Raw genomic sequence first — 13,560 nt, 5'->3', positions numbered from 1 at the left:
TTGTTGGGGGGGTGGGGTGGATCAGAGAAAATATCATCAAAGTATGTGACACCAGGGGGCAGCTGGGTGGCTCAGTGGATTGAGAGCCAGGCCTACCGATCCTAGGTTCAAATTTGACCTCAAACATTTCCCAGCTGGGTGACCCAGGGCAAGTCACTTAACCCCCATTGCCTAGTCCTTACCACTCTTCTGCTTTGGAACCAAGCTACAGTGTTGATTCTAAGACGGAAGGGAAGGGTTTAAAAAAACAAACAAGCCATGAAATGTATTATGGGAGCACCTAGGTGGTACAGTAGAGCACTGGGCTTGGAATCAAGTAGACTCCTCTTTATAGGTTAAAATCGACCTTAGACATTTAATAGCTGTGTGGCCCAGGGAATTTCACCGTTTGCCTCAGTTTCTTTTCTGTAAAATGAGCTGGAGAAAGAAGTGACAAACCATTCCAGTATCTGCCAGGAAAATCCCAAGAATGGGATCAGTCAGAAGCAACTGAAATAATTGAACAATAATCTACATTATCTCATTTGCGTTTCAAAATGACCTTAATAAATTGTGAAAGTATTAAACTTCACAAATGATGAAGCTGAGGCACTATTAGATTTGCTCTGGGTCACCCAGCAACTGAAAGTTAACCTACCTGAGTTGCTGATATGAGTTAATCTAATTTGAGAATAAATTTGTTTGAGAAGAATGAAAACCATCTTTTTCTAGATTCCGAGTAGAAAAAAGGACTTGTAAAATAGTTTGATCTAATCTGAACTTTAGCCAACAGACTTCCTCATTTTTGAACAAGTGGAAGTTCCCAATGATGGGAGGGAAGTCCAATATCTCTGGAGACAGCACACAGCACTTATAACTGTAATAATTAAGAAGGGTTGATCCTCCCCCCCTTCCCCCCTTCCTTATATTGAGCAGAAATGTTCCCCTGGGGCTTCCACCCATTACTCATGGTTTTTATCTTCCAGGGCCAAGCAAAACAAATCTAATCCCTCTTTCACATGACAGCTTTAAACACTTGAAGACATGGCTCTATCCTCTCTTTCACCACCCCTCCCAAGTCTTCTCTTCTTTCCAGGCTGACATTGTTAGTTCCTTTAGCCAAACCTGGTATGGCACAGTATTTGGTCTCCTCATCCTGGTCACCCTCCTGGACCTTTTACAGCTTGTAAATGTCCCTGACACACTTTCCAACTTCACAGCTCTTTATAGCTCATCATTCATTCATTGACCAAACATTTATTGAATATGCTAAACACTATTATGGTCTTTGCCTTAATACAATTTAGAGCAACTTGCTTTTCCAAGTCTTCAGAAAACCTCATAGCTGGTTGAAAAATTATTGGCAGAGGGGCAACTAGGTGGCAAAGTGGATAGAGTCAGCTCTAGAGTCCAGAGGACCTGGGTTCAAAATGTAGTCTTAGATACTTCCTAACAGTGTGACCCTGAGCAAGTCACTTAACCCTAACTGGCTAGCCCTTACCACTCTCTTCTGTATTAGTACTGATTTTAAGACAGAAAGTAAGTTTGTTGTTGTTTTTTAAACCTTTACCTTCTGTCTTGGAATCAATACTGTGTATTGGCTCCAAGGCAGAAGAGTGGTATGGGCTAGGCAATGGGGGTCAAGTGACTTGCCCAGGGTCACACAGCTGGGAAGTGTCTGAGGCCAGATTTGAACCTAGGACCTCCCCTCTCTAGGCCTGGCTCTCAATCCACTGAGCTACCCAGCTGCCCATTTATTTCTTGAATATAAAACATTTTGTTTAATAAGCATGTATTAAGTGCCTACTATGTGCCAAGTACTGTGCTAAGTTGGGAATTCCAAAAAGAGGCAAGCCTCTGCCCTCAAGGAGTTCACAACTTAATGGGGGAGACAACATGCAAGTACATACATATAAAGCAATCTACATACAGGATAATAAATAATTAACAGAGGGAAGGCACTGGAATTAAGAGGGATTGGGGGAGGCTTCTTGTAAAGCTGGAGAAGTTGGGCTCAGAGCTGAGCAGGGAGTGTTCCAAGCATGGAGGACAAATGTCCAGAGCCAAAAGATGGAGTGTGTTGTTTATGGAACGGCCAGGAGGCCAGTGTTCCTGAGTGAATGAGGTAAGACTGGAAAGGTAGGAGGGTGCTAGACTATCCTGAAGGACCCTAAGCGCCAAACAGCGTTTTCTTTTTGATCGTAGAGATAATAGGGAGCCACTAGAGTTGACTGGAGCAATGGTTGGACCTACATTCATTTAAGGAAATCACTTGCGTGGGTGAATGGAAAATGGATGGAGTGGGGAGACTTGGGAAAGGCCAACCCACCAGGAGCCTATTGCAGGTGTGAGGCCATGAAGGCCTGCACCAAAGCAGTGACAGAAGGGGGCATATTTGAGAGATGCTGGCAATAGATTGAGGTTGAGAATGAGCAGCAATTCAGGATGACCCTGGGTTGTGAGCCTGGAGGCCTGGAGGGGAAAGAGCCATGTTGAGTTTGAGATGTCTGAAAGGTGGTGCATATGGAGCTGAGATTGGAGATCAGCAGAGAAATCAGGGCAGATAGGAAGAAGAATTCTCAGCATGACTAAATTCATGGGAGAGGATGAGAACACTGAAGTAGTTTAGAGGAAGAGCAGAGGGCCCTGGACAGTACCGCTGGGTGTGATCTGGAGGGGGAACCAGCAAGAGACAGGAATTGGCCCAGATGGGAGGAGAACCAGGACAAGGTGGTTTCAGCAACTAAGAGAGATCCATTTTGGTGGAATGATGTTAAGGCGAGGGAAGAGGGTGGAGGCATGGTTTTCTCAAAGGCTTTAACTACAAAGGCAGAGCCTGTGTAGGGTGACAGCAGGGTTGGAAGGATCAATAAAAGGTCATTGGAGGATGGGGGCCATGGGGCATATTTGTGGGAGAGAATGAGTGACAGAGGGGGCAAACTTGGAGGAGAGAGGTCAGAGTCCCAGCACCTTTGTGGAAGAGTAAGGCTTAGCCCTAGTGAGTGGGATACGGTGAAGGGAGAGTGGCAAAAGGCACGAGGAACAGGGAACTCCTATCAGGAAGAACTGTACCTGAGAAGTATTATGGAGCTATTCAAATGCTTCCATGTGGCCCCTTTCCTTTTTTCCCCCTCAAAGCTCAGTGTTCTAATAAGTGTCTGTAGATGGACCTTTCTAGTCCAGCGTCTCTTAATTCGCTCCCCACCAACCACCTTTATCAACATACACATTCTTCACTGTCCCTGTTCCAAACTGGAGCAGAGCACAGAAGCTGAGGTTAGCTTACGGGGCTTTAAACGTCGATGAGAAAAGCACCATTCGCTCACCACTTGTAAATGTTCTTATTTAATATTGTAGATACACAAGTTCAAGGTACAGCTGTACTTGGGGGATATTCACTGAAGGGAAGGATACAATGGAACAACATGGTCATATTCACCCCTACTGAGAGGAATGAAATTGGAATCCGAAATCTAAGCAGCCTCCAGGTCTCGGGCTTATTGATCAATTACTAGCTACAGTCTCACCTCCTGCTGAGAAAGCTGGAAAAAGTCTCTATCCTGATAAGGGCCTAGCAACAGCAAGTTCAAGTGTCTGCAAGTGCTCTGGGTAGGAAAAGAACCACCTCCTGCATCTTCCACAGCACAACCGAGAATCCCCGGAATGTCCAGGACAACCTGGTTTGGGGAAGGTCAGAAACCAGAAAAAACACCCCCCAATTCTCCTTCCCAGGAATTGTAACTACAGATTAACCCCTCCCCCCAAGGGGCACGCAGGCATGTACTGTGCTGGTCGGACCTGTGGCCTGTGTATCTAGATGGGGGAAATCTCCATTGGACCCATTAAAGGCATTACTCAGTTAATAGAAATGGTTTCTTAAGCCTCAGAACAGAATTTGATCTGCTCACTAGATCGCAACCCAGTTATATTAAATAAGGAAGGTGTTTTGGTTCAGAACACAGGAGTCAGAGAGCTAACAAATTACTCAGTGCATCCTCCGACGGGCTACATGCTGCTCGCTTTCAGTCACTCCCTCTGCCTAAGGAGATTTCGGAATTCCAGCTTTTGGATTATAGCTGGGCCATAAACTGCCACCAGTAGCTAGTGCTCAATTCCTATCGCTGGGCTTTAATTGCCACCTTACATTTATATTGGATTGCATTGGATAGGGGTCAATCTGGCATTTCTCTAAATTCTAATTTCACTAAAATCTGGGATATGTCGAAGCTCCTAAGTCCAGCGTCATTACAACATTGAGGTTAAATGCCAAGATGATTGTTCAGTTACTGAACGATAGGCAACATGATGTTGTGGACCTTGGCTGACCTTGGAGTCAGAAGACGTGAGTTCAAGTCCTACTTCTGAAATATACTAACAGTTACTTAAGCTTCTCAGTGCCCAAGAAAACTGCCTAAGAAAAATGCCTGACAAGTGGAAGGAATCTCCACACCTAAAGTTCCCAATACACCTGAATTCACAGGTCAGGATAAAAAAAACCAAACGGTTGAGCAATTCTATAAAATGGACAGAAGAAAGGAAGGGCTAGGGATGAGTTGTGTGCTGAAGATTAATAGGCTAAATAGGCCAAGGCTTGTCAAACCACCACAAGAGATAGATATCTTGCTATTTCTTCTGGCCCAAAGGACTGTACTGGCTGATAGGAGAGAGCAGAACTGGCAGCTTAGTTTCTCCAGCAGGTACACATTGTGCCCATCAGACTGCTGGTACCATTCATTTGATTCACAGTTAGTTTCCAGAATATAGAAGTTTCATTCCTTTCCCTTTTGAGCTCAGTTCCTTTTTCCTGCCACAAGAGGCTGCCCAGTGACCTGTTGCAAACAGCTCCACCACCTTCCCCACTGATTAGACCTTTTAATTAATGTTTCCATTGGTTCAATTGCTGCGTATACCACAACCAACCAAGATATGGCAGCATGTGCTTGGTCTTGGATGAAGCCTCTCTGAAGTAAGACTAAGAGGTCTTTCCTTTCCTTTCCTTTCTGGCTCTCATGGCCATGATGTAGAAGAAGAGCCGAGGAAACAGAGTTCTCAGGGAGACGGCCAAACAAGGCAACAGGTCTGCCACCATCACTTCCTTCTTCTTCTTCCCCACTGCTGTGAGGACAGCATAAGCAACCTCTGTAGGACTTCTGCCATTGGCCGTGTTTTTGTCCATAACTAAAAAATAAAGTCAAACAGGAACTCAATATCAGAAATCCTAGTGCATAAAGATTTTTAAGGGAATGTGAAGGAAGAAAAAATAGGCTGATTAAATTTCTCTACAAGGAGGTTACTTGTTCTTTGGGGTACATGCTATGGAAGGAAGCACCAGCTGATCAACATCCTAATAGAAAAGAATTTACTGCCCATCTGTAATTAGGCTTATGCTCTCACCACTGCAGGTGACTGCTTCATTTCCCTCTGTAACCTTGAGCAATGATTTATAATTTCTGTAATGCTATAAAATATCTTTCCCATTAAAAAAAATAAAGGTTCAGATGTTCACCAGACTGTCCTATACTATACAATAATCCCAAAAAGTTCTCAACTGGCTGAAAATATATACCCTACTTAGTTGGTTGTCATTTCCTTCATCACCTAACTATTAATAATAATAGTTAACATCTATATAGAACAATGATGGCGAACCTTTTAGAGATGATGTGCCATGTCCTAACTCCACCCCAGCCCCCAGAGTCCAAGTGCCCTGCCCTGCCTCCCCCACCTCACCCCTGCCCCAACCCCAGACAGGAGAAGGAGGAAGCGCTCCCATTGGGCTGCTGGATAAAGAAGCAGGGGAAGTGAGGAATGTCCTCAGGTGCATGGAGAGGGGAAGGTGAGCAGCTCCACCCCAAGTCTCTGGTTTTCTAGTAACAAACTGTGGCAGGTGACTGCAGGCGTGCCCACAGAGAGGGCTGTATGTGCCTTCTTGGCACCTGTGCCATAGGTTCACCATCACTGGTATAGAAGTTACTATCTGCCAGGAACTGTGCTAAGCTAAGTTATCTCATTTGATTTTTGCAACTTTGTAAGGTAGGTGTTATTATATCCCCATTTTACAGATAAGGAAACTAAGGCAAGAGAGGTTAACTGACTTGCCCAGGGCCATATAGCTAGTATTTGTGGCCACATATGAACTCAGGTCTTCTTGACTCCAGGCCCAGTGCTCTTCTACTGAGCCACTTAATTGCCTATTGTTAAAGAACTACTGTGGGGGCAGCTGGGTGGCTGGCTCAGTGAATAGCTAGATCTGCAATCTGGAAGACTTATGACTTCATGACTTCAAATCTGGCCTTAGACACTTCCTAGCTGTGTGACAGTTGGGTAAGTCACATAACCCTATTTGCCTCGGTTTCCTCATCTGTCAAAATGAGCAGGAAAAGGAAATGGCAAACCACTCAAGTATCTTTGCTAAGAAAATTCCAAATGGGGTCATGGAGAGTCAGACATGACTGAAAACAACTAAATTTTTCTAGGTACTAGAATAAAACATTCAGTTTTAGGAAAGAATATTGTTCCATAAGGCTTATTGCTATTTAATATTTTCATCACTGGCATGAAAGAAAACGTATGTTTATTGGGGTGTGTAGCTAAAACCACCCAACATCCTGGGAGATAAAAATAAAAGTTAAAGTGCCCTTTGTAAGCAGTTTCTTTTTTTTTAAACAATATTTTATTTGGTCATTTCGTAAGCAGTTTCTATAGAAGAAAAAAAATTTATTCAATTTTAAGATAGGGAAGGACTAACTATAAATATGACTTGAAAAGAAAGGTCACAGTGAAAAATAAGCTGATTACTGTCATGACTGTAATACAGAACTGTCATTTTGAAAGTCAATACAATACTGGGTGGGGTCTACAGATAAGAGAGATTGCCATAGTATAAAGCTAAATAATATTTTAGTGATGGTGACCCTATGGCATGGGTGCCAAAGATGACATGCAGAACACTCTCTGTGGGCACATGTTCCTGCCCCACCCCCCAAGTTCATTACTAGAAGTGTAGAGGGTCTTGGGAGGAGCTACTCCCTTCTCCCTCTCCACTATGCCTGACAACATTTTTTCACATACCTCTGCCCAGCAGCCCAATAGGAGTGCTTTCTCCCTCCCCATGGCGGGTGGCAGTGGCAAGGGGAGAGGGAGGTGGCACAGGGTCTCTAAAAAGTTTGCCATCAATGCTATATATCATAACCAGCTCTAAATATGCACACTCGATATTTACTACAATATAAAGCTGGTAACATTTTGGTTTATATTTCTTTTTTAAATATTAATTTCTTCTTAAACTCTTACTTTCTATCCTAATAACAATTCAAAGACAGAAGGGCCAAGGCTGGACAAATGGGATTAAGTGATTTGCTCAGGGTCACACAGCTAGGAAGGTTCTAGGGCCAGATTTGAATCCAGGTCCTCCTGAATCCAGGCCTGGTATCTATCACCTAGATGACCCTTTGGCCATACTTCTTAAAGCAACTGTTTGGAAATCTGCTTGACTTCATCTTGCTGATTCTTTGTATTATTGTGGAAGTGACAATTATTATTTTATACTCAGAATGTTACCATGATGATAAATACATACTGTTTTATGCTCTATAGGTAAAGAGGTTTATGGACAACAGAGAAATTTGGAAGAGCAAAAAATGAAAGAAAAAAAGACAAGGGCTAGAAAATCAGGCCTATGTTGAAGGATAAAAGGCACCTAAGTTAATCAAAGCCAAGACAAAAAAAGGTTATGTTAGATACTGACAACAAAACTTGAGCAGCAGCAGAGAGACTGGCTAACTATCATAAGTTCCCAAAACTGGGAGGCTCCAGATGACTCAAGGTTCTATCTATCCAGCCCAAACCTTTCCCTACCTCTAGTTCCATCTCAGAAACAGCCTGTTGGCCATCCTCATTCACTAGACATGTTTAATCATAATCTCCAAGGTAACATCTCCAAAATGAACCCATTATCTTGCCCTTTCCTGCAAGTATTCTCCTTTTATCCAGCGGCACCGCCATTCTTCTGGCACCTCAGGTTTGAAACCCTACAGTCATCTTCAGCTCCTACCTCCCTCCTACTTCTCAGACCCCTTGTTGAGACCACCTCCACAATATTTCTCCTCTCCATTGTGAAGAGTAAAGGATGAAATGACTGAGGAAACCAAGGTTCAAGTTTCCAGGCACTTCAACTTTTTAAGCAATGTATGCCTATTGCTTCCCTTCCTCAAATTATCTTGGCACTTATTTATCTGTTTACATGTTGTATCCAAGTAGAAAATAAGTTCACTGTGGGTAGGAATTGGTTTTCATTTTTGTCTAGCCTTAGGCTCTTCCTAGATGGGTGATCCTGGACAAGTCCTCAACAATATCTAGCAAAGTGCCCTGAAGAGTCGTACACAGAATCTCAGAATTGGAAGGGACCTTTAGATGCCATCAGTGCCAAACTATACCTGGGGAAGAACACCATTCCCACACTTCAACCTCTCCCCTGCTTCCAAGCATTCAAGACATGAGTAATTATCCTAGTTTTTCCTAGAAGCCCTTTTGCCCCATGAGTCTAGGAGGTATATTTTAATAATAATAAAAACTAACATGTATAAAGCATTCATTATGTGCCAGGCACTAAGTGCTTTATAATTTTCTCATTTTATCCTAGCAATAAGTCTGATTGGTAGATGCTATTATTATCCCCAATTTATAGATGAGGAAACTAAGGTAAATAGTTTAAGTGACTTGACCAGGATCATACAGTTAGGGTAATGCCTTATTTTTCCTTTTCCTCTCTTCCCTACTCAACATATCAACACTCCGGTTTATGCCCTTATTGTTCTTTTCTTTTTTCAAGCTCTTACCTTCCATCTTACTATCAATTCTAAGAGAGAAGAGCAGTAAGGGCTAGGCAGTGGGGGTTAGGGGGTTAAGTGACTTGCCTAGAGTCACACAGCTAGGAAGTATCCGAGCCCAGATCCTCCCAATCCAAGCCTGGCTCACACTCCACTGCACAAGCTAGCTGCCCTTTCTCATTGTTTTTCCATTGGACTACATATTGTAACAGCCTTCTTACTACTGTCCTTGCTTCAATTCTTCACTTCCTAATTCATTCTTCTGCACATTACTTCCCAAATTACCTTTCTAAAATGAAGGCTGGACCATGTGAAATGGTCATCTTGTGAGGTTCCATGCTGCTCACAAGAGAAACTACAAACTGGGCAGCCTGGAATTTAAGTCTCATCACAATCTGGATGCAATCTATCTTTCTAGTCTTATTTAATTTTATTCTTTCATAACTCTACTTTTCAGTCTCCTGCTATTATTGCTGCTCCTGTTCTCCATCTCATTTTACATTTTCCTACCATGTACATTTGCATCCAACACCCATCTGACCTGGCAGAGATTATCCCCACATCTTTGCCCACTGAAATCTTTTCTTCCTTCCAGGGCCAGCCATCATGTCCCCCATGAAGCCTTGACTAACACTGCTACCTCAGAGTCATCTTTCCCTCTCTCCTGTTTCTCAGAGTAATTTGTCTAGACACCTCCCCTTTGCCCCTTATTGGTTTTGAATCATATTTATTTATGTCCATATCACATTCCTCCTGTTAGATCCCTGAGACCAGGGTCTGTGTTGTCTTTTTCACTTTATACACCCTCACTAAGACAACACCTTACACTGAGCAGGCTCACACTTAACTACTCACTTGCTCTGTTGTCAGGGAATGAGTGACAGTATGTCAGAAGTGCTCAGGATTGGAAGTCAAACTAAGCAAGAGAATGCTCTGAGTTCTTGTAGACCTATACAGATGAGAGGTCAAATCCAGATAAGGCAGTGAAGACAGGAAAGAGAAAGTGGGTACTAGAGGCCTACGAAGACAGACAAGTTTCAGGTCACACGAGAGTCATAGTTGTTACTGTGGGTAACCCTGAGTCAGAGACTGGCTAGTTTCAGACCCTGCTTTTATGCTGCCTGCTAAATAGACCCTGGTGTTGCTCTTAACTAAAAAAGAGCTCAAAGGTACACCCCATCCCCAATCTTTTTCTTGATTTTCTTGATGAAGATGCAAGGATTCCAGAATTATTTACAACAATCCATAACCTCAGGAACAGCAGTATCTTCAGAGGGAGCCATTTACTGTGACAACACTGAAGTTTTCTTTTATTTCCCAAGTATAAAGGGAAAGATAATGCTAACTTTAAGGTCGTGACAATTTACAGATACAGTGAACTTAATTAGTTTTATTATTATTATTACATTTTAAAATCCTTACCTTCTCTCTTAAAATTGCTACTAAGTATTGGTTCCAAGGCAGAAGAGTAATAAAGGCTACTAAGCAATTGGGGTTAATCTACTTGCCTAGAGTCACAGAGCTAGGAAGTGTCAATTAGTTTAAACTGATTTTCATGTCATATCAGAAGGAGGTTTGGAGACTTTTCAAATTAAAACTGTTTTCAAGGTCCTCAGGCACCACAGAGGCCTTTCTCTAAAGTCAGTGTGTCTGCTATCACATTGCTTAAATTTGGCTGGTCAGGAGTGACAAATTCTTACTGAAGAACTAGAAAAGTGATTCAAAGACTAGTCAGAGTCAGTACCTAAAAACCAACCTTGAGATCTTTTCAATCTAGGGAACTGAGAAACAAGAATCACACAGTCAGTGGAAGCAGTACTTTTGTGGTTTCACATGCCTGCGGCCATCAATATTTCCTTTCAGTGGGAAATGTGTTCCTCACCTCCGTATGTGGATCCATCTGCAGTCAGGGCATTGAGAGAGAGATTGGTTTGGATATAGCCAGGAGAGATTACAGTCACTTCAATATCATGCTGCTCCACCTCTGCTCTCAGGCAATCAAAGAAGGCTTGGGTTGCATGCTTGGAAGCTGCATCTGTAAAACATAACCACATAAGGAACATGCAATGGGTAAGAAACATTGACCCTAAAATAGATAACGTCATTCTTTTACTTTTAAACCCTTACCTTCCATCTTAGATTCAATACTGTATATTGGTTCTAAGGCAGAAGAGTGAAAAGGGCCAGGCAATGGGGTTAAGTGACTTTTCCAGGGTCACCTAGGAAGAGCCCTTAGGCTAGGTTTGAACCTAGTACTGAACCACCTAGCTACCCCTAAGGATTCTTGAAGGACTGATTTACAATTGGGGCTCCTCAAAGATTTAGATTATTTTTTCAGCAAGCCTCAAGTGCCAGATCAAAATTAGACATTAGAGCTGCATACCAAATGTAACCTGTATTCTGCCAAAAGATGCCAGAACCAATTTGGGCTCCCTATAATCCTTGGGCTTGAGATTTTTTTTGTAGTTACGGTTTTAAAAGGCTGCAGAGCCCCAGTTGATGACATCTATAAGCCTGGTCAGTCTCAACCTAATTTCAAGAGATCTTGGTGAGATCTTGACCACCATTAATAATGCAAAAGGCCACATGTCTATTTAACTCTCAATTAGGAAACCACAAAAAGCCAGTGGATTGTGGTAAAAGTGAAAATTTGTCAAAATTAAATGACCTAGTTTTAATAGAAATCAGAAAGTAGCTTGAGGGGCAGCTAGGTAGCACAGTAGATAGAATGCTAGGACTGGAGTCAGGAGGATCTGGGTTCAAATTTGACCCCAGACACTTCCTAGCTGTCAAATCCTGGACAAATCACTTAACCCTGATTGCCTAGCTCTTGCCACTCTTTTGTCTTAGAAATGATACTAAGACAGAAAGTAAAGGTTATTTAAAAAAGAAAGAAAGAAAATAGCTCAGTAGTTCCATGCCATCAGGGAATTATAACAGAATGGTGGACAAAAGGAAAAAGATACTTTTTTTTTTATCACATTTCCAATTCAGATTTTTCTGGACACACCACGCTGCTGAATTTCATATTTCTTCCATGAAATGTCTATAACCTTTATTTTAAACATTTCTTCAAGAATGCTCATCACTTATCTTCATCTTCTCTTTAGTTGGCGGTTTACAGGTTGGAAGTACGAAGGTCTTTGGACAGAACATGAAGAGATACTTACATGCTGATCTGAAAGGAACACTGATTTTGCCTTGAATGCTGCTAATCACAACAATGTGACCTTGTTTCTTCTCTATCATGGATGGTAGAATTGCTAAGGAATGAGAAAAATGACTGATTACAATGACTGCAGTTAAAAGAAAAATGCTTCCCCAAAATAAAGTCATTGTGTTAAAAAGAGGTACCTCAATTAGGCTCTTATTGCAGCATGGTGCTTTTTTTATATCTTGAATCTATTCATGCTCTTATTCACCAAGGGCCAAACACCTCCTCAGGCACTCTCTCGACCCTTTCAACTGAGTACCTTGTCTCATACTTCACCCGAAAAATGGAGGATATTTATTCTTTATCCTTCTCTTCCTCCTCATGTCCTTTCCCTAAAATCATCCTGCACTATTCTCCTTTCCTATCTCTGATGGGTAAGGTGGTTTTCCTACTTGCCAAAGTCAAACCCTCTCTAGGTACCCTGGATCCTATCCCATCTTCTCTAGCACACTGTCCCTTCCACCATCACTATTCTTTTACTCATCTTCAACATCTACTTAAGTACTAGCTCCTGTTATCTATAAACACAACTATGTCTCCCCATCCTCCCCCAAAACAACCAAAATAACTAATTTGATCTTACTATCCCCCATAAATATGTGAGTTATATATATCTGCTCTCACCAATGGCCACCTTGAGAAAGTCACTACTTCCTCTCCTCTCACTCAGTTCTAAACTCTGCAATCTGGCTCCCAACTTCATCATTCAACTAAAGCTGCTCTCTCCAAAGTTACCAAATGAAAAATCTAATGGCTTCAGTACCCATTCTTCTTGACCCCTCTGAAGCCTTTGACAATATTTCTCATCTTCTTCTGGATGCTCTATCTTCTCCAGAATGCATATGATTCCTAGATCTATATATCCAGTCCTAATATCTCTCCTGAACTTCAACCTCACAACAGTAACTGCCTTTTGTAGATCTTGAACTGAATTAAAAATGTCTAAAGTCAGAACTCATTATCTTCCCTCCCAATTCTTCTTCCCCACTTCCCTATTATTATCAGTGAGTCAATAAACATTTATTAAGTGCCTACTATGTACTAGTCATGATGATAAGTGCCAGGGATACAAGAAGCAAAAGACAGTCCCAGCTCCCAAGAAGCTCACAGTCTAATGGGGAAGATAAACAAACATGTTCAAGCCAGCCATATAACAGGATGAAAAATGATTAAAAGAAGGCAGGTACTAGAATTAAGCTCCAACATCCTCTCAGTCACTTGAGCTCACAAGTTCAGTATCATCCTTGACTTCTCACTCAACATCCCACCCAGCCAATCTTTGTCAAGTCTTGTTTCTATCTCCACAGCATCTCTCTCTTATATCCCCTTCTTGCCACTAATACAAACATCAATTTGGTGGATCATTGCAGTAGCTTTCTGGTTTGTCTCTACCAACTCCAATCCATCTTTTACTCATCTGCCACAATGATCTTTCCACAAAGTGCAGACCTGACCATACTGACCCCACTACCCTCAACAAACTCCAGTGGCTTCCTATTACCCCCCAAATCAAACATTATTTTTCCTTTAAAATCCCTT

At 42.1% G+C, this 13,560-nt stretch overlaps 1 protein-coding gene across 7 annotated transcripts in view; it reads right to left on the bottom strand.

Annotated features, from left to right (window-relative positions):
- Positions 1-3,308: 3,308 nt before the first annotated feature.
- Positions 3,309-13,560, bottom strand: part of DHRS7B (dehydrogenase/reductase 7B) — a 78,710-nt gene continuing 68,458 nt past the window's right edge. For all 7 annotated transcript variants that reach the window (XM_007498466.3, XM_056806421.1, XM_056806424.1 and 4 more), the window contains 3 exons: positions 11,978-12,070; positions 10,690-10,842; positions 3,309-5,157 (listed from right to left, as the gene is read on the bottom strand). In XM_007498466.3, coding sequence (XP_007498528.1) covers positions 4,952-5,157; positions 10,690-10,842; positions 11,978-12,070 — 452 coding nt within the window. In that variant the 3' untranslated portion in view covers positions 3,309-4,951. The remainder of the gene's footprint in view (positions 5,158-10,689; positions 10,843-11,977; positions 12,071-13,560) is intronic.

This window comes from Monodelphis domestica, chromosome 7 (genome assembly GCF_027887165.1).
Source record: "Monodelphis domestica isolate mMonDom1 chromosome 7, mMonDom1.pri, whole genome shotgun sequence".
In the NCBI taxonomy this organism is placed as follows: domain Eukaryota; kingdom Metazoa; phylum Chordata; class Mammalia; order Didelphimorphia; family Didelphidae; genus Monodelphis; species Monodelphis domestica.
This window is presented reverse-complemented; position numbering and strand designations above follow the sequence as displayed.